The sequence below is a fragment of the Cololabis saira genome, chromosome 13 (assembly GCF_033807715.1).
Source record: "Cololabis saira isolate AMF1-May2022 chromosome 13, fColSai1.1, whole genome shotgun sequence".
Classification (NCBI taxonomy): domain Eukaryota; kingdom Metazoa; phylum Chordata; class Actinopteri; order Beloniformes; family Belonidae; genus Cololabis; species Cololabis saira.
Genome location: NC_084599.1, coordinates 8,042,856 through 8,063,274, shown reverse-complemented (window position 1 = coordinate 8,063,274; position 20,419 = coordinate 8,042,856). Strand labels below are relative to the sequence as shown.

Below are 20,419 nucleotides of genomic sequence, written 5' to 3'. Positions count from 1 at the left end.
TATTTGACAATTTTCACCTGTTTCAAATAAACTTTAACTTGAAATAAGTAGAAAGATCTGCCAGTGGGACAAGATTTATCTTATAAAGGAATATAAGGAATCTTTGAGTAAACTGCGAGTATCATTTAGGTAGGCTATCTCGTGGCCAGGCCGAGTGTCCTCTTTTTTGAAAATCAAAATATGGTCAGCCGATATACACACAAGGAAAACCGGACATTATCATCAATTTATAAACCCCCCCGGACAGGACGTAAAAAGTGGACATGTCCGGGGAAAAGAGGACGTTTGGTCAGCCTATCTGAAGTATTTTTTTTGTAGCTTGTTTTGAAATTGTTGCCACATAGTGTATTAAGCATTTAGAAGAACATGAATTTTGAACATTTATTTGTCTTTCACACTTTACAAATCATGTTGATGTTACTTTTTCTTACATATTCCAAGTAGTCCTTATTTTTCTGACTTAGGTTTGTGAAATAAGGGCCATTATAACCTAATGTGGCTGATATTTCTTTTTTGGAGTTGTAGCCTCCAGACTTTCCATTACATACACCCGCTTCAATTTCATTCAGTTCCTGTGGAGTCTGCTGGATCCTGTCAGTTATCCGTGGGTAAGAGGCAGAGAAGCCCTGGGTGGGCTGCCATCACTGCGCCTCGAAATGTATAACATTTTATGTGGATATGATATTTTGAAGTCCATCCATCCATTATCTATACCTGCTTTATCCTGTGCAGGGTCACAGGGGTCTGCTGGAGCCTATCCCAGCTCATTACAAGAGAGAGGCAGGGGTTACACCCTGGACAGGTTGCCAGTCCATCGCAGGGCCACATACTGTATATACAAAAAACCAGACACACTCAAAACTACGGGCAATTTAGAATCATCAATTAATCTACTATGCATGTTTTTGGACTGTGGGAGGAAGCCGGAGTACCCGGAGGGAACCCACACAAGCACGGGGAGTATTTTGAAGTCATACACGTAGATTTGATTCATAAAAGATTGTGAAACTTCCTAACTAAACACTTTGTACTAAGACAAATTTTGGCATTTAAATAACTTTTTGGCATTTGTTCAGGCAAAAACTAACATATTAAAATTAAATTAAATAAAATACATTTTGTCCTTCTTTATAATGGCACCATAGTTATACAATAACAGCCTACTCTTTTTCTAAAGCAGCGAGGTGGGGCTGTAGCAGTTACACGTGTCCTCCAGCAGGGGGCGACATGCTCCTTCATGGGTGGTGGTGAACAGTGTGGTGAACAGAGGAGACGAAGAAGACGCTGCTGTAGCTGCTACAAGCTACACAGACGGGAACACTTTCCTACTTTACCGTCTTATTAGTTCCAAAGTTGACTCGAAACAAGTACGTACTTTTAGCATGCATTCCTTGGGCTTTAAAGGAAAGTAAACCCGGAATAAACGTGCGGGCTGGACTACCGTCTAGGTTTGTAAAGATAGGTGAGCGTTGCTTGAGTTTTTTATGGTAAATGTTTTGTTTTTGTCTTTATTAACGACTAGATAATCTTGAGGCTGTTTATTAGTGAATGACGTTGAACTGCTAACGTGGGTGAGTTTAGGTTGTAATCTGTCCATATACTGCTGGGTTACAACAACTGTCATTGATTTTTACTGTCTGCATTACTTTTAAATGTTTTTATATGATCATTTTTATCTTGTACTCTTATTTGTTGATATTTTTATCTTTTTATTTTGCATTTGCCTACGACTCAGTGCAGTATTTTTACCTTTTTATATTCAACATTGCTTTATCCTATCTTAGTAGTTCTGTGGAGGAATTTGGAACTGAATCTTGTCAGGGTTATATATTATATTATATTACTGCACTTAAATATTTGTGTTTTTTGTTTTATTTGCTGTTGTTTGTTTCTCTATTTCTCATTGTTCTTGACATGTTTGTAGTGTTACTGTGAAGCACTTTGAGCTGCGATTTTCGTATGAAAGGTGCAATAGAAATAAAGTTTATTATTATTATTAACTGTTAAGAATATGCACAGTATGGCAGGAAATTTGAAACTATAACGCCAAAAAAGTAAGGTCATGGTCGTGAGGTTGTGTCCTATGTACCAACATGTCAGGCACTGTTACGAAAGCTAATGTTTAATTTTATGTGTCGACTGGATGTGCCAGAAAATAGCATCATTATGGCCTTAACCAGACCTATGATAGGCTATCGGTTCACACCGAAAGCACTGGCATGATAGCTTGCACCTTTTTTCTGTACAGTGATGAAATGTTTTTTTTTAAGTATTTAATGGTTGTGTGTTTGTATATGTTGGATGTGTGTGGACCTTCTGAGTCCGTAATAAATATTATTATTTTGTTTCAACTCATGCAGATTGAAGTCATAAAGAGAAAAAACTGGAGCGGGTTAGTTGAGCAGCAGCTGTAACCCCCCGGGTCTTAGCCCGGCTCCCCCCGGGATGCGGTCTGCTGATGGGGCTGCTCAGACTCGCGATGCTGCCCAAGGTCCAGCTGGTGTTCGTCCTGCTGTTCGGCATCACGATGCTGCTGATCGAGAACCAGATCCAGAGACTGGACCAGTCCAGAGCCAAACTCGGTAAGACACGGATCCATGTGGCACTGAAGCCGGGGTGGTGGCAAAGTTAGTCCAGGGGCCAGAGCCCAACATTTCACTTGTCAGTACCACTCAAGGTGACAAAATGTACTTATGATTTTTGAAAATATCCATGTCTGTAGATTATATTTTGGTATGATAACCTTCCTGAGTGGCAGCTGGATCATAGTTATCAGCTCATGAAGTTAAAACCCCCTTCAAAAAATTACATTTTAGATGCTGGTGCATATTCTGGTTTACACTCATACAGGATATCTGTCAATGTTTCACTAGATTGTCTTTGGTATCATTTTAAAAGGGACCTTTTTAAGCATTAATTCAAGCTAAGATGTGATATATTTCCTGAATCCTTATGGTCCTGTGAGTATTCCAGTTTTTGTATTTTGTGTCTCTGTTGTTCCTAGATGACACAGGGATAAAAGATAGTATATCATTTATGCGAAAATGGTGTAAAAATGTGTGTTGTTTATAGTTTAAAGAGCTGCAGTGACCTCTATGTTGGTCAGAAAGATTCACATCTTAGCTTGAATGAATGCTTAAAAAGGTCCCCTTTAAAATGATACCAAAGACAATATTGTGAAACATTGACAGATATCCTGTACATGAGTCTAAACCAGGATATGCAGCAGCATCTAAAATTTAATTTTCTGAAGAGGCTGGTGACTTCACGAGCTGATAACTATGATACAGCTGCCACTCAGGAAGGGTTATCATACCAAAATATCATCTATAGACATGGATCTTTTCGAAAATCATAAGTAAGTTTTGTCACCTTGAGTGGTGCTGATATCTGGTTTGGCCCATGGACTAAGTTGGGAAAATGGAGCCAGAATGCTACATTTGGGTGGAAATGCAGCTAAAATTTCTCACTTGCAGAGGTCAATTTTTGATGAGATTTAGGGGCACTAAATTGTGGAATGATTTTTCCCACCTGGCAAAGAGCTCTTCCTCTTTGAAATGTTATAAAAGACGTTTGAAGGACCACTTGACCGTTTTGTAACTGCTTTCCCAATGTATTGTTGTACATGTATCTGTTTGTTTGTTTTTTCGTGTTTCACTCATAGTGACATGATCCTTTCTACCGTTAGTCTTATTTGCTCAGGAGTCAATACAAGTTGTAAAAACAATATCCCATGCACACTCACACACACTTATTTTTTTGTCTTTATTCTTTATTATTATCTGTATATTGCATTATTAGTTTGCCATCACTTTTGTGTAGTTATACTTTTTGTTTTTGTATGTTAATCTTGTGTTCTTTATAACATGTGAAATTTTAATAACTTCAGTGGAGGCTTCAAATAAGCCCATTGGGTTTTTTGCCTCTTCCTGCACCGTATTTATCTTTGATATTTTCTTGTATACTTTTAACACTGTGCAAAACAATAAACTAAACAAACTGCTCTAAACAGTCTGTTCAGGCATTAAGAGGTGTCAGAGGTTTCAGATCAATTCACTATGCATTTAGTGTGTCAGCACATAATAAACAAGCTAAAACTTTGACAGTTTTCCAACATTTCCTCCTTATTTGGAATTGCATAGCCCTTTTAGTTGATGTCTGTATTAGGTGAAGTGAAGTTGTTTGCAAAAACTCTGCAGTGACTAATCTGGTAAAGATCGTGTCTCAGTGGGAGCAGACCATCTGCTGCAGGATTCCTTCACCTGTAATCTTGTTCCTGATGACAGCGCTGTACTGTGCAGTCTGACTGCAAGCTTGGGCTTGAAATTCAGCTGCACAATTGATATATCTATATAACAAAGTCATGTACTTGCAGTTCATTTCTCTCCTTTATATCCGAGACATGGAGTTCTGTTTGGGTTGCCATATTTGAGACTGTAAGTCAGTGACAGGCCTTCATGTTTCATACTTGCCATTGTGGCATAATAACAGTTGCAATAAATAATGTAGGTAATTCACCAAATTACACAAACATCTTTTTTTTTCTCTTTAATGGTTTAGAGTAACTTATTTTGTCTTTGGAGTCCTGTTTGCTTATTTTTCCTGCAAGATCTGGCAGCTCTCTTTGACAACAGGAAAAATAATTAGTTGACATCTGCCTTCAAAATGACCACAGATGTCCTGCCAGTTTAAGCGAATTCCATTTAAGCACACTTCCTCCTGTCACTTCTCTGTCTGTACACACCACGGGCCTCATTTATCAACCGTTCGTAAAAAAAGCTTCTAAATTCTGTCGTAGGAATGAAATTTAGAATGTGTGTAAGTACAAAAAAATCCGGATTTATCAAACGTGCGGACGCTGGTCGTACACACATCAGTGATGATAAATCCCACCTGTTCTTAACTGCCGTGCTCGTGCATGGTTACCGTCATTTACATTCAGAAACGCCTCCAATTGACTATATATGGAGCAACAACAGCTCCCCCGGTGGGAGGTTATTAAACTTTATTGAACAAAATTCTGTAGGGTTTACAACAAAAGGCAAATGAAACAAAATAATCAATTATCTACAGATATTCAACATTTGGGGGGGTTGAGAGCAAAAAAAATAAAAAAATACATTTACTGACAAGCTATGGGAAGTGTATTAATAAAAATTAAGAAACAAAGACATCGTTTCATATAAGCTTTTGGCAATATCGTTTTTTTCACGCATCAGTTTTAGAGACGCTAAGTACAGTTTACATTCATTTTTCAGATGTGCAATGGAGGGTTTGCTGTTATTCCATTTGCATTTATGTATGTGATATTTACCTAGTAAGATAATTATGTTGACCATGTTTGATATATTTCTTGGAAATTATCCATATAAATTAAGATTTGGTTGGAGTCAAAAGCTCCTGCTTGGAGGTGCAAACACCAACAGAGCTGTTCTGCAGAATAAATTAGTCGTGCGTTCCTCAGGCCACCGGGCAACAACGTTTGACAGAGACTTAGGCTACGTTCACACTGCAGTCCTTAATGCTCAATTCCGATTTTTTCCCATATCCGATTTTTTTGTGTGGCTGTTCCATGGATGTATTATAGAAACTGGATTGGAGACTAAAAATGGCCGCCCATTCATTTCAATGCATTCTGCTCAGCCAGCGCATAAGCCGAAAAAATCTCTGACTTCCGGGTTTACTTTCGCATACACTGGCCCATAGAGCATGCGCAGTTGAGTCACCTCCCATGATGCTCTGGGGCCTCCCATCATGCCCCGGGGGAATGACGCGAGTATTAATATAATATGTATTAATATAATATCTTAATTAATGTATATTATTACATGTATAGCATTACATATATTATTAATGTATTAATATAATATAATTATATAATATATATTAATATAAAACATCCGTGGAATGCACGGACACGGCTGTGACGTCAGCCGTGACGTCACACCCAGAAAGAGACTTTTCTTTTGGTTTTCTGGCCGTTATAAAACATTTTTGACGGATATAAAGTCCATGACTTAAAAATATAGAATACAAAGATTAGTAATTGCCGGTGATTACAGCTGGAGGTGTCCTGTGAACAGTTTTAGAGGCTTCTCTTTTACTATTGCGGTCTATGGGAAAAAAGCTTTCTGGGCCGCATGGGATTTTTGGTTGCAGTACCGCGGTTGGCCACTGGAAAAAATCGGCGCGCCTTCTGAGTGCCAGACCCGGGGGCTGGGCTGTTCACATTATCTTTTAAAGGTATTGTGACATGAAAAACACATTTTTCTTGATTTTTTTGTGTTTTGTTGGGTGTCTTGACATCAATTACACCCAAAAAACAACGAACTTTTAACATTCAGTGTATTGTGTGCTTTCTGGGATTTTCCGCATAACTGTGCAAAAACGGCGCATGTGGTTTGGTGGCGGGCCGTGACGTCAGGGCCCGCTAAATCACCGCCCCCTCCACCCAGCTCCCTGTCTCCTCTCCTCTCCAGCGCACCATAAAGGCTGATTTATGGTTCCGCGTTACACCGACGCAGAGCCTACGGCGTAGGGTTACGCGGAGACGCGCACCGTACGCTGAACCCTACGGCGTAGGCTCTGCGTCGATTTAACACGGAACCATAAATCAGGCTTAACACGGAGCTGTTTAGAGCCTCTTTTGTTCTAATCACCGGAGGAAAACTGCTAAGAAGACCCGCGGCCACTGACTGGACTTAAGACAAGGGGACAGTGCTGCTTGCATGCCTTTATTTTTATGATTGTTTGCTGTGGTTCGCCCTCCTGCTTTTCCGTGCATGCTTCGCCTGTCGCTCTCGGCTTAACTCTCCGACGCCGCTGTGAGCGTATGGCTGGAGGAGGAGGAGGAGGTTTGGAGGAGGAGCGGAGCAATGATTGACAGGAAAGGGGGGAAAGGAAGCGTTTTTCACGGCGCAAAAAAACACTGTAATAAAAAGCCAGGAATGGAGTACTAGAGTGAAGTTTTTCTTGTTACACTCTTTTAGACACATTTGAGGGATGTTGGCCAAGACTTTTAATAGTGTTAAAAGCATGTTAAAAATGATGTCACAATACCTTTAAAATGTGTCCTATATCCGACTCGAGTGTGAACGCATCGCGGCCCAAAACTGACCCGCATGCGCAGAGGCGTGTGATGATGACAATGATGGGTTTGCATCCAACAGGTGCCTGTGAACTGCCAATTATCCATCAAGCTCCACAATTATCATGTTAACATTAAATCAGATAGATTTGTCAAGGACGTTTCTCTTGCATCTCTATCATTATGCGGGCATGAATTCTCAGAGTTTTGCGGGAGCGGATGTAAACACTGCGGGCACGGGCGGAAGTGGAACACACACGTTGCGGGTGCGGGCGGTAATGGTCAGAAATGCAGCGGGAGCGGGATGAAGAAAACAGTCCCGCTATAGCAGGGCTCTAGCTCCGCTCCCCGGAGTGTCAGCTCTGCTCTCCGGCGTTCAGCTGGGTTTATCACCTAACACACGGTCCAGCTCGTTGTAAAACGGGCAGGTTATGCGACCACGACCGCTTCGCTGATTTGAATCCTTAGCTTCTTTATTTAGTAATATGCTTTAATTCAGCAGGTTGTCTCGTCTGATCTGAGGTCGTATAAAGAGGTGAGGAGAGGAGGGGAGGCGGAGGCGGCCCGTAGGGACCCCCGCCGTCTCCCGTGTCTCCCCCGCGGCTCGGGGCCCTGCGTGTGACGTCAAAGTCGCATTCATTCCGACCTGCCTGTTCACACTGAGGTCGCATTGCAAAACATCAGACCTGTATCCGATTTAGAACCACATATGGAAGCGACCTGAATCTGATTTGAAAAGATCAGATTCCATGTGACTTGTGCTGTTCACACTGTCATAAACAAATCAGATCTGAGTCTCATATGAGCAAAAAATCGGATTTGGGTCACTTGGGAACTGCAGTGTGAACGTAGCCATAGTTGCATCGCAGATTATTTGTGCATTGATTGAATGAAATCCTTTCATGTTCACGTAACTGAATTCATTATGTGATGGTGCTTTTATGGCTGTGGGTGCAATCTAGCTCCAATTATGTTTGGGAATCCGTCGATGGCGTGAAATCCTCGTTTAATTTCGACTTGGTGATGTGTTTATGGAAACTGGGTGTAAATTAGGGCCAGAGAAATTATTGCATCCAACACTGCCGGCATGATTTTGCTTAGTGTCGGCTGCGAAATGTCGCATATGTCTCCAAAAATGTTCGGGTGGCAAAAAATCCCAGGGTGGACGGAGCTGGATGTGACTGGGATGCGTTTTGTCTCTCACTCCAACATACAGTAGGTTAAATCACGGCATAGATCCATCAGAATGTTTTTGGGGAAGCGGTACCTGCTGAGCAGCCGCTCCGTGCTCTCACAGATCAACAGATCAGCGCGCTCTTTGAAAACGCGCTCCCTTGGAGCGCAGGTTCTCCAAATCCTCCAACACTGCAAGATAAGCCATGGTACTTGTATTTTCTTTTCAGGTCGTCCTGCCAAAGCTGTCTTTTATAGCTTGTCACACCAATTATTCAAAATGTCTAAATTACTAATGGAGAATTTTTATTAATTGGAGGAAACGGGGAACATCTGTGAAGTTTGAGATCGCTGAACACTGTGACTCTTTTAATGGGTTCTATTTGTAGTTTCACTGTTCTACCAATAGGTTTTGTGTGTACGCATGGTCGGAGTTGTGATTACATTTACACGTGTTTTTGCGCACAGGTACATGTTGATAAATTCCATACCTTGTGTGGGAATGCTCGTATGCACGCTTTACGCACAGATCTCCGCATACGAACGGTTGATAAATGAGGCCCCAGGGCATTAAAGTATTGTTTTCTTTTGGTCCAAATGTGGGTTAAATATTAAGAAAAATGTTGCCATGTCAAAGATTGTATATAAAAGATGCACTCAGTCATCAAGTGTTCAATGAAAACATTCCGCTACTTTGGTTCAGTTCAGAAATATGCATCACAAAGCTGTAACAAGCAACATCTGAATCATGTATCGTGTTTGTGTCTCAGAACGCACCATTGCCAGACACGAGGTGACGGAAGTGCAGCTACATCACAGCGAGGATGGCGGGGGGAGGGAGCTGCCGCCACTCCCTGCCAACGACGACATGGTCATCATCTACAACAGGGTGCCCAAGACGGCCAGCACATCCTTCACTAACATCGCCTACGACCTCTGCGGGAAGAATCGTTTCCATGTCCTGCACATCAACACGACCAAAAACAACCCAGTCATGTCTCTGCAGGACCAGGTAAGACGTTCGCTGTTACTGAGACCAAGACATGAAAACTAGGAGGTTTCAAACCTTTTCATTCACTCACCTTTTATTTGACGGCTTTACTTACATAAAGACTCAACACACACATAATTTTAATACTTGGTTAGATAAAACAGGAATTGTATTGAATGATGCGTCTTTAGTATAACCCATACTGTAGGTCCTGGTCATATTTTTGTTTTTCCTTCAAAGAAATGAGGAACCAAAATGGCAACAGTTTTTTCAAGTTCAAGAGCATTTTGCTTTGGTTCCCACGTGTGCCACTCCCTGGTGTAATCCTTTGTGCTCGCTGATGAAGGCTGCACACTTTAAAGCACCCACAGGTTTGCTGCTGCTGCCATTAATACAGAGACCAAAACTTGTGGAAACATGCAGTCACCGTTTGGTGATGCTCATGGATATGACTGTTTAAGGCCGAATGCTCTGCTGTCAAACCCGTTCTCATTTTAAAAAAAAGTTTAATATTATATATATATACACACTGTTTATTATTTATATATATATATATATATATATATATATATATATATATATATATACACACACACACACACACACACACACGCATACTTATTTAGGGTGTGTAGCTTCTTACAGTAAGAATCTCACGAAATCTCTGAATTTGTGTATATATATATATATATATTGCAGATTTCTTTCTTACCAAAAACATGGATTCAAATCCCTGGTAATGCTTAACACTGTGCGGTCATGTCGTCCTTGCCTTTTCTTTTTTTTTCTTTTGCTTGAAGGACATTTTTTCTTCTTTTGTTCGTGCATCCATTGCTGCTGGGTGGAGTAACTGGATGAAGCTGCACAAACATAGTACAGTACCTGGCTGAAAGAAAAGTCACCAAACTGATTGGCCACATGTTCAGCACATAGTTCTTGGCGATTTTACTCACTGCCAACTAAATGGGACTTGTAGTTCCATGCAGAGGAACTCTGCCATAGGTCGCTGTTCTGGCTCAGTGCGTGGTCTGTACATAATCATTCTCTCTGCTTTTGCCAGGATTATCATACTTCAACGGTGTACGTCTCATGCACCAGTACATTCATACATACATTCAGGTGACTCCCCCAAGTGAATAAATCAGTGTAGGCGCGGTTCAAGTGGACTGGCGATGTTGTTTTTATGATGAATGTGGTAGCAATATTGTTTCTTTTTGTGATGCTTCCACCATTACAGAACCATTAATACAATAATTACCACTCAGAACACCAAACAAAGAACTGCTGGCAGCAAACCTTGCACACGAGTTTCCCAGATTACCGGTAGCAGCCGGCCGGTCTTGTTTAACACAGACTTTTTTTTCTTGCACAGCAGAAGTTAATTCCCCCCCTTTCCCCTTGGATGGGGTTCTTGTGTGACTTTTCGATCAGGGCGAGGCTCAAATCGCTGCGCTGCCCTTACTGGTAGTGCTGAAGACGCCCTTAAGCATGCAGGGAGGCGCATCTTTCCACGTTCTTCAAGATGCTCCTCCAGTTCCTCTTGCTTGTCCTCCAGCCCAGATTCAGCTCACTCCACGTAAGCAAGGGCATCGTACTGTAGGTCGACGTGTCAGGGATATTGTGGGAAACTGCAAGAGTGGACGGCTCTCCTCTTGCAGGTTTATGTGCCTGTTATGGCGTTTTTCTACTACTACCTATTCAGCACGGCTCGACTCGCCTCTACTCAGTTTGGTGCTTTTCCAGTCGGGGTCTAACATGCCGAGTAGATACTTTTTCTGTTACTATTCTGCTGAGGTTCTAAGCGGCTGAGTCGGCTGTATCTGACATCATCACACTACAGGCCACCGATTGGTCGGGGGGTTGGAGTCAGACGTCTAAGTCAGGAGGAGGAAATCAGAGAAAGAGACTCTGACACGACTTCTTGTTCATTTTATTCAACCAGCAACTGCAGCAAAAGTCTGTTTGCTGATCCAACTCTGAGGTGCAGATGTTCATAAACCTGGTGCTGAGGAGAGAATTAAAAAGGGATCTAGAGGCGATAAGGAACGACCAGATCTACCAGGAGCTCTGTCACTTCATAGCTGCTCGCGGCTCCAGCTGACTTTTCAGCAGCACAGAGACAAACTAACAAAATTAAAAAGCGTTGCCGCTCTTCGTTTAGATCACACAATCAAATACGTCACAGCAGCTTCAGTCCGACCTCCTACTTCTGCTCCAGGCGCTGAATTGTTATGGAAAAGAAACCAGGCCGAGTTGAGACGAGCTGAGATGAGTAGAGCCGAGTAGGTGCTAGTGGAAAAGTACCATTACTTTTACGTTGTCCACTTCTCCTTTTGTTAGTATTGTTGTCATGGATGATGGCTGCTTTGCTGTCTCTTGAGCCTCATGTTATGTGCTCTTAGGAATGACCTTCCTGTTGTTCTAGTGCACAGATGAGACGACTGTCTTGTCAGGAGTGAAAGCAAACTTGGAAGGAAGGAAGGAAGGAAGGGTCTCTTTCCCCCCGTTGTAATCAAAGCAGGTGGAAGCTCAGGCTTGTTTCGTCCCACAGGGCCACTCATCGTGACTTTTCTTCTTCAGGAGCCGCTCAGGCCTTTTGAGAGGTGAAGAACGTGTCACAGAGGCTCACCATTTATTTACCGTTTGATAGGTGTTTTCCCCGGGATGTGTTTTCCAGCGGGAACATGATCTCACTCTTCCTGAATAGACGAGTATGAGAAATGACACTGATTGCTACCAGTTTTCCCCTGAGGCGGTGCACAGTTCTTGTTTCCCGATTCCCGAGTCTGAGCACCAGCGAAATGGTACCGAACAGTGGTACGATGGTCCTTTCCAGGGTCGTGGTGGTGTTAAATATTGCTCTTCCAGTCTCAGAACGGAGTAGGAGCAGCCTCGCCCTCGGGACCTGTACACGCCAGCCAGGACTAGAAGCCCCATGTAGGTCAGGCGGATATCGCTTAATCCCATCCATATTTGTCATTTCAATGACAGTTTTGTTCGGCTGGAGGGAGGAAGAGCTGGAATGTTGGCAAAAAGTCAGATGCCCCAGAGGTAGCGGGTCTCGTGGATCCCGGAGTCATTCCAACAACATTTTCCACAGCCATCCTGCCTGCAGCTTGACTTGGAAGTGAGGACCGACTGATAGCAATTGTTTTCCGACGTAAATGTCTCCCTCGCTGCCTGCTGGAGTGGTTTCAGTTCAAGTCTTCCTGCTCTGACACATCCTCTAACAAGCCGCTATCTGCTTCCTGATCTTGAAGGATCACATCAAGGGCCTCCTGTGCTTCTCATTCCCTGCTTTTGTGACACAATGTTGTTTTTTGTTTTTGTTTTGGCCCGTTACCAGCACACATTATCAGGAAACTACGAAAGAGTATTAGGGCCAGGCAGGAGAAAAAATAATATTTTAGAGGAGGAAGATTTTGTTTTCATTATGCACGTCGAAAAAAAAGTTGAAATGTCGAGAAAAAAGTTGAAATGTCGAGAAAAAAGTTGAAATGTCGAGATTAAGTTTGAAGTACAATTTCGAGAAAAAAGTTGAAATGTTGAAAATCGGCTTTACGATATTGATTTGAAACACATTTGCATAACTTAAGAAACGTACCCTTAACGTTCCACTCCAAGGATGTTAGTTAGTTAGTTAGTTAGTTAGTTAGTTAGTTAGTTACGGCTGCTGCTGCAGCCGTCAGTCTCTCTAACTGGATTTGATGGGCCAGAGGAGACATTTCCACTTTATTCTCGAAATTGTATTTCAACTTTATTCACGAAATTTCAACTTTATTCACGAAATTTCAACTTTATTTTCTTGAAATTGTATTTCAACATTAATCTCAACATTTCGTGCACAATAAAAAAAAATCTTCCCCTCTCAAATATTTTTTCTCCTGCGTGGCCCTAATACTCTTCCGTAGGAAACTGCATCACTTCACATGATTTATTTTCTGCTGCAGCTGTTTAGTGTCAGTACCATCTCCTCAGTGTTTGTTTCCACACTTAACACAATAAAACCTGATGATATTTACTGTCTGTTGCTCTGACTGCGTGCAGCTCTGGTCTTCACGTTAACACTCCTGAGCTATACTATTGTTACGTCTGGCTGCCAGCGCCAAGGTTAATATCCTGTCGGCTATCTCGCCTCAAACACGCCGTCCACGTGCTCAGAGATGAGCAGAAAGATCTGGTACACAGTCACATCTAACAGTTCAGTTTGCCACATTCACGTTTGTATCCAGGAATCTAACACCAGAGTATGTTTGGACTCAATTTCTTTGAAATGTTGCAAGGATTCAGTCTTTTATCGAACATTGCACATCTTAAACATGTTGTTGTTGCTGTGCTTCCCTGCCGTCCCATGATTAATTCCCATTATCTGAATCTGCAGGTGCGCTTTGTTCGGAACGTCACCACGTGGAGAGAGATGAAACCTGGCTTCTACCACGGCCACGTAGCTTATCTGGACTTCTCAAAGTAAAGCCCTTCATTTCCTGTGATCCCATTAATGAGTTACACGTAGCTGGGAAGCAGATGAAAGGAGGTCACGTATTGATCTGTAGCTTGTGTTTTAGTGTTAATAGCATTGTTGTCCTTATCTCATGCAACTATTCCACCAGTCTAGGTGTTTCTCAATGACAGAAATGGTAATATCTTTGCTTTTTCTCCCTCCGTCTTAGATATGGCGTGAAAGGGAAGCCCATGTACATAAACGTGGTCCGGGATCCTATAGAGCGCCTCGTGTCCTACTACTACTTCCTCCGCTTCGGAGACGACTACAGGCCGGGCCTTAAACGGAGGAAACAGGGGGACAAGAAGGTCTGCTCGTACAGCCCCCCCATTCCTTTGAAATAATATCTTCCTATTTTCATGTGGATGTCACAGTTTACTTTGCATCTGTTGTGTTTCAGACTTTTGATGAGTGCGTGTCGTCAGGGGGGTCGGACTGCGCTCCTGAGAAACTCTGGATGCAGATCCCCTTCTTCTGTGGCCACCATTCAGAATGCTGGTGAGCAGATCCCCCCCCCCCCTCTCTCTGTCCCCTCATCACCTTTGGACAGTCGTCCTGATCTTGCATTAAGCCGGGCAGACACTGTGCGATTGTCGGCTCGTTTTGAGCCGATTTTCCAGTCGTGAGACTATTTTTTGGATCAGGCCAGATTTCAACCCAATCGTTGGTCATGCCTCGTGCAGTAAACGTGGGGTAACGACGAGAGATTAACACCTCACGACGAGAGCGTAACACCTCACGACGAGAGATTAACACCGATCACAAATCTTGTGCTCGCAAGAAAATCAAGCGTGTTTGAAATCCTGGTCGCTCTTCGTGAAGGAATCGCACAGTTGAAGCAGCTACGACCCGATTGGATCCTTTCACAGAGAGCATGCGCAATCTCTGATGTCACTTAAAAAACTATTATTTGTAGTTTAAAGTGTTGCAAATTTCACATTAGAAATCATGTTTTAATAGCAGAAAAAAAAGACAGCATTTCCTACGTCTGCACAGCCAATTCCTTGTCCAATCACGACGTTGTCTAATCTTTTTTTATTTATCGCCACACAGAATGGCACAAATTGCTAAAGGCTGATTTATGGTTCCGCGTTACACCAACGCAAGCCTACGCCGTCGATTTAACGCAGAACCATGATTCAGGTTTAAGGCAGCGCGTTTGTTTTTGCTGAGCATCTTCGGTGTCTCCCACTTCGGGGTTCCTCCTCTTCCACTTCTTTTTGAAGTTGCAGTTCCAGTAACAGAAGTCTGACGTGAGGATTATGATCGTATAGTGTGAGCAGACGGAGCATCAGAGCATCGGGTCGTACAGTGTGAGATCATAAATCGTGGGCTGTGAACTTTTGAACTCAGCGACCTAGTCGTGCAGTTTGAGATGGGGCTGAATCAAACGATTTAAAATATTGCACAGTGTCTGCCCAGCGTTAGGGTCGTCAGTCACCTGTCGTCCTGATGTGGTTTTGACAGAGTTCTCTGGTACATTCAGTCTATTCAAAAGCCTTGCAGCTTCCTCAGCAACTCTTTGTAGCCCGTGACTCTCAGGAGGATAAACACAAACATTCGAGCAAATTAGGCCTGTGTTGAAAAAAATCGATTTTCCAATTTTAAATCGATTCTCATATAAATTCCTAAAAATCGATTTGTATGTCTTAAGATCGATTTATTTCTTTTTTTCATCATTACATTACAAATTTTGGTCTTTTTGTGTTTATGCCCAAAAAAGGATGTTTTGTAGGACATGATGTTTTGCCTTTAAATAGGTTTAAAGGTATGAAAACATTAGTTTTCAGTTATAATTGCATAAATTGTCTATATTTCATTAATTTATATACTGTCTGGGGGTTACATTAGCATACAATGCTAAAAACTAAATTCTCAAAAATTAAAAACCCGAAAAACACAGAAAATGGAAAAAATAGAAACAGAATGTGGGAAAAAAATAAAACCAATTTCATACGTCTTCTGTTTGCTGCCCTGGATCTGTTTGGTAATTCTGACCCACGATGTTTCTGAAAGCAGTTCTATCAGCATTCTGGGAGCTGATTGGTCCTTACAGCATCATTAGCTGCAATACTTTTGCTGTTGAATCTCAATATGATACTGGTATTAATATGTTGCATAACTACACGGTCATATAATTCATGCAACAGCTCAAAAAACAGTTTTAATAACACTAACCCAAATCGATATCGGAATCGAATCGGATTGAACCAAAGACTAAAAGCTTATGCAGATTTATGTAACTGGACTATTGTCCTTTTTTGTTTGTTTTCAGAACAAAAAAAGTCCCTGATTAATATTTATTTTCTCCCTGGATGTTTCCGTGTTGGAAGTTTACACTAAAAATGTGACAATCCTGAAATGTATGTTGTTTTTATTTGGTTTTATATATCATCTGGTATTTTTGCACCATTGTTGTGCAGGAATGCAGGCAGTCGCTGGGCCCTTGAACAGGCCAAATACAACCTGCTGAACGAGTACCTGCTGGTGGGAGTAACGGAGGAGCTGGAGGACTTCATCATGATCCTGGAGGCGACGCTGCCGCGCTTCTTCAAGGGAGCCACGGATCTCTACAGAACAGGTAGCAACACGACAGCGTTTTAGACCGCATGACCCGCAGCGCCAACATGAAACTCCCGTCAGACCTGCGTTTCCATTTCAAGTCCTATAACAGCAGCCTAACCCTGGATTCACACTGAAAGCGTCAAAAATGTCCTGTGGAGGCTCAGGACTCCTGCATCGCTGCTGGCCAGAACCTGCCGACGCCTGCAGTGGGCGGGGCTAAAGCTGCAGAACTGGAGGGAACAAGTGCATATAACCTACATATATCTATATATAGCTGCACATCTTCAGTTTCCTACATTTCAAAATAGATCAAACTTTGGAAAGCCTTCTTTATATTTCGGCGTTATTTCCGCGTAGATAAGAGTGAGTTTGATGATCCTTAACCAGGTCGGTCCTGGATCAAAATCAACCATCATCGTTGGTCCCGGTGAAGCTGCAGTCTGTCTGTGGTGAACACTGACACACCGGGTCGGAGCGGATTTGGTCATATTGTTTAAACTGTGTTTTGTTATTAATAAGCACGGTTTTTAATTATTTCGCGTTGGATCAATGTAGCAAATAAAATCGTTCGGACAATCCAGCTCCCCAACCATCAGTACGTGTTTCACATGAGCAGTTCAGGTAAAAATATTTAGTTCAGGTAAAAACGGCAGTCAGATCAGCCAAAATGTCATTTTGCTGGATGAAATATATTCATTCCTGATAAAATAAGTTTGTTAGTGACAGCTCTGCTCATGTACGCATGTGAATGATGAGTGTACGTTTGTGAGTACATGAAAGTACAATCAGCATTGAGGCTTCTTGCTTCGGGAATCCCGGGCTGTGATTGGACGCTGCCTCGGGGTCACCGCTGCTCATTTGCGTAAAGTTGAGATTTTTCAACTTCAAATTGATGCTCCTGATGCCTCAAATGCCTCTGTGGCCTCCGACGCCTCTTGCAGCGCACTTTCATAGAAAATGAATGGCAACCGGAGGCTTGTGTTTCAGTGTGAATCCAGGGTAACAGTTTCCTACACAGGGTTACTGACATAAAATAACTGCAGAAGAATTTGGTCGTTCTGCCTGATGAAAGTAAAAGAAAAGATAAAGATAAAAGATTTTGATGGAAGAAGTTTGAGCTTCCCACCAGCTGAATAATATGTATATATAGTAATACTCGTAGGTTTACATGATATGAATGGATGGAGGTATTTTTCAGAGAATATGAATAATACAAAACAAAATAACACAAAAACTTCTCTTTCACTCATGGTTAGTGATGAGAAACCAGTTGGTGTGTGTGTGCGTTTGAGCATGTAAAACCTCAGTGAGGTTGTGTGCCCTTGCCAGACCCCTGCATGTTTCATCCAGGGCTGCACCGGCCTTCTGAGCTGTGGCGAAAGCAAAAGAATTATCAAAGGATCTGCAGAAGGTAGCAGAAAGTTAGAAAACAGTAAAAGGATATAAAAAGCTATCCGAGGAATTGAGAATGCCAATTAGTGTTCCTATTCAAACTCAAATTAAGAAGTGGAAAAAGAGGGATTGTGCTGAAACCAGGCCATGTAGACCAACAAAACGCTCAGCTACAACTGCCAGGAAAATGGTTCAGGATGCAAAGAAATGAGCTGCATGGTTGAGGTTTCTAGAGCTATGAGACCAAAATTGAACTTTATGAGCACAAGCATAAACGCTGCTTCTGGAAAGGAGTCAGCAGTTCCTTTGATGAGGAGTACACCATTTCATCTGTGAAATATGGTGGTGGATGGCTGATGGTTTGGGGATGTGGAGCTATAAAGACATGATGATTGGATAAACTTAATGGTAAGATGAATGCAGCATGTTACCAGAATATACTCGAGGAACGTTTGCACTCATCAGTTCAAGGGAGACTTGGACGTTCCAACCTGCCCAGAACAAAGTCGACCCCTCACTGGCTACAGCACAAATGGCAGATCTCCTGACCTCGATACCAACGAGCCACTATGAGAAAATCTCAGACCTGCAGTTCATGAAACGCATCCCAACAATTCACAGGAACTGAAGGCTTGTTGCCAAAAATAAGGGGCAGTTTTACGATCTGAGGAAATAAAGTGCCTCGTCCACAACTACCGCAAAAGTCTTCAAGCTGTCGTTAAGGTTAAAAAGGGGATGTTAAATGGTTCTTAATACATGGTTTTAAGAATTATGTCATGTAAACTTCTTATTAAGGTGATTTGAGTAGTTTCTGATGTCATTGTGATTTTAAGAGTTTAAAAGAGTTAACAAATTCTGCAAACAAATTATGAGCACAACTTGGATGGATGGATGGATGGATGGATGGATGGATGGATGGATGGAACCCAAATACAGTTGACTGATCACCAAAGTTGGGCTGTCAAGTTACTAGTTACTAGTCATTATCCAAACATCGCCATTGAAAGTGCATTACTTGAAAAATTCATCAATTTAATCAATTTATTTCCCTGGGGGATTAATAAAGTGTTTTGAATTCAAAATCAAATACAGAAGGTAATATTTTGTGACAAAAGTAAGTAAGAAGTCATAAATGTACTCAGGAATGAATAGTATTCATCATCTATGTACACTGTTCCAAATGTAAGTATGAAAATAAGCAAATGTAGAAAAATATGTCAAGTTATACTGATACTAGTGATCATTTTGTAATAAAGGTCAGTTGAAGTTAATAGGGGCCTCAGCTTTTATCCCAGGAAGTGCCCTGGTAACCGTGTGTTTTCAAGCCTGGCCGAGTCATTAAAACGTCTCTCATGTTGCTCCAGGAAAGAAGTCTCATCTGAGGAAGACCACTGAGAAGAAGACCCCCACCAAAGAGACAATAGCCAAGCTGCAGCAGTCCAACATCTGGAAAATCGAGAATGAGTTTTACGAGTTTGCCCTCGAACATTTCCAGTTCGTGCGCGCTCACGCGCTCAGGGAAAAGGACGGACAACTTTACGCCTTGGCCCAGAATTTCTTCTATGAAAAGATCTACCCCAAAGCCAACTGAAAGTTTAGCCAGAGCTCGGAGGGAAGAGTTGCACGGAGGTTTTACAAGAACTCTAATGAAAGCTGTACACACTGGGAGAACAGGGAACACTCTGATGGATGTTTGGGTCCGCTGCACATTGTACAGTTGGGTTTCTAAGAGGAAAGATTATTATTTTAGTAACTGCTGTTGAGAAAACTACACCGCCAATCTGTACTGTGAAAAGAAAAAGAAAGTTTCTCCTGTTCTTCTAAAGTTTAGATTTGACCACAGGAAAGAAAATGGAAAGAAAGGCAGTCATTTAAAAAAGCTGTTTGACTGTGATCTTTCTGGAGAGAGAAAAGTTAACTCATCAGGTTTATGTATTATTACTAATTGCACACTAAATTCCACCACTACTTGTTTACAAATCCCTAGCTGTCGAGGCTGCATGTCTTTATGTATTAACATGCAGTGAGTGTTTTTGGACCAAATGCTAACTAAAGGAAAAGAGATTGCACCACTGCATCCTTTGGATTATTTAGGCCACGAAGAAAGTATTGTTTATTTTTGGGTTGTGGGATTTTTTTTAAATATATGTTTAATGCATTGTACCAGTATTTCATAACACAGAGAGTCATGTGCATATTTTAATAAGGAATAGCATAAAGGGACGGTGAGCTGGAGAGAAAAGCTAATCAAAAATGAATGCTGTGTGACTACAGGGTTATTTTTGGCAGAAAGAGATGACAGTGCCTTTAGGACATTTATAGTATTCACTCTCCAGTAATCCCACCGTCATTTTTTTTTTGGGGTGTAATCTGTCTGTCTGTCTGTTTACACTGACAATGCCAAAAGTGTGAACATAAAAGCATAACTGCAGATTGCGTGGTTTCATTACCCCTCAATTTCTCAATAAATCTGTATTCTTTAAATCTGTTTTGGACTACTTACCTTTTAATCACTCTGAACTGAACTCCAAACTGCGTCTTCACCATGTATGAATTGTGTTTTTAACAGATATTCCAGTGTATATTTGTAGCATTTGCACTTGTTTTTTTATTTTATTTATGTCAAAACAGGGAGAGCGCATAATAAGACATTAATCTTGTACAAGAGAATATGCATTGTGCCAGGTTGTAGCAGCTTGCTATTTTCCAC

General features: G+C 41.8%; 1 protein-coding gene across 2 annotated transcripts; it reads left to right on the top strand.

Annotated features, from left to right (window-relative positions):
• The first annotated feature begins 1,271 nt into the window (after positions 1-1,271).
• hs2st1b (heparan sulfate 2-O-sulfotransferase 1b) lies at positions 1,272-20,197 on the top strand. 2 transcript variants are annotated; one of them, XM_061737544.1, is made up of 8 exons: positions 1,272-1,448; positions 2,361-2,582; positions 9,031-9,272; positions 13,633-13,718; positions 13,922-14,060; positions 14,153-14,250; positions 16,176-16,333; positions 19,074-20,197. In XM_061737544.1, the coding sequence occupies exons 2-8, from the start codon at positions 2,459-2,461 to the stop codon at positions 19,298-19,300; spliced, it is 1,074 nt and encodes a 357-aa protein (XP_061593528.1). In that variant the 5' UTR covers positions 1,272-1,448; positions 2,361-2,458; the 3' UTR covers positions 19,301-20,197. The 2 variants fall into 2 exon arrangements, with proteins under 2 accessions (XP_061593528.1, XP_061593527.1); XM_061737543.1 differs by having other exon boundaries at positions 1,272-1,462.
• The last annotated feature ends 222 nt before the right edge of the window (positions 20,198-20,419 follow it).

Bases quoted from the DNA above. Each gene is read 5' to 3' on its own strand.
- hs2st1b (XM_061737544.1), top strand. From the start codon at position 2,459: ATGGGGCTGCTCAGACTCGCGATGCTGCCCAAGGTCCAGCTGGTGTTC. The intron at 14,061-14,152 runs GTCTGCTCGTAC...GTTGTGTTTCAG, and splicing joins GGAAACAGGGGGACAAGAAG to ACTTTTGATGAGTGCGTGTC. The intron at 16,334-19,073 runs GTAGCAACACGA...ATGTTGCTCCAG, and splicing joins CACGGATCTCTACAGAACAG to GAAAGAAGTCTCATCTGAGG.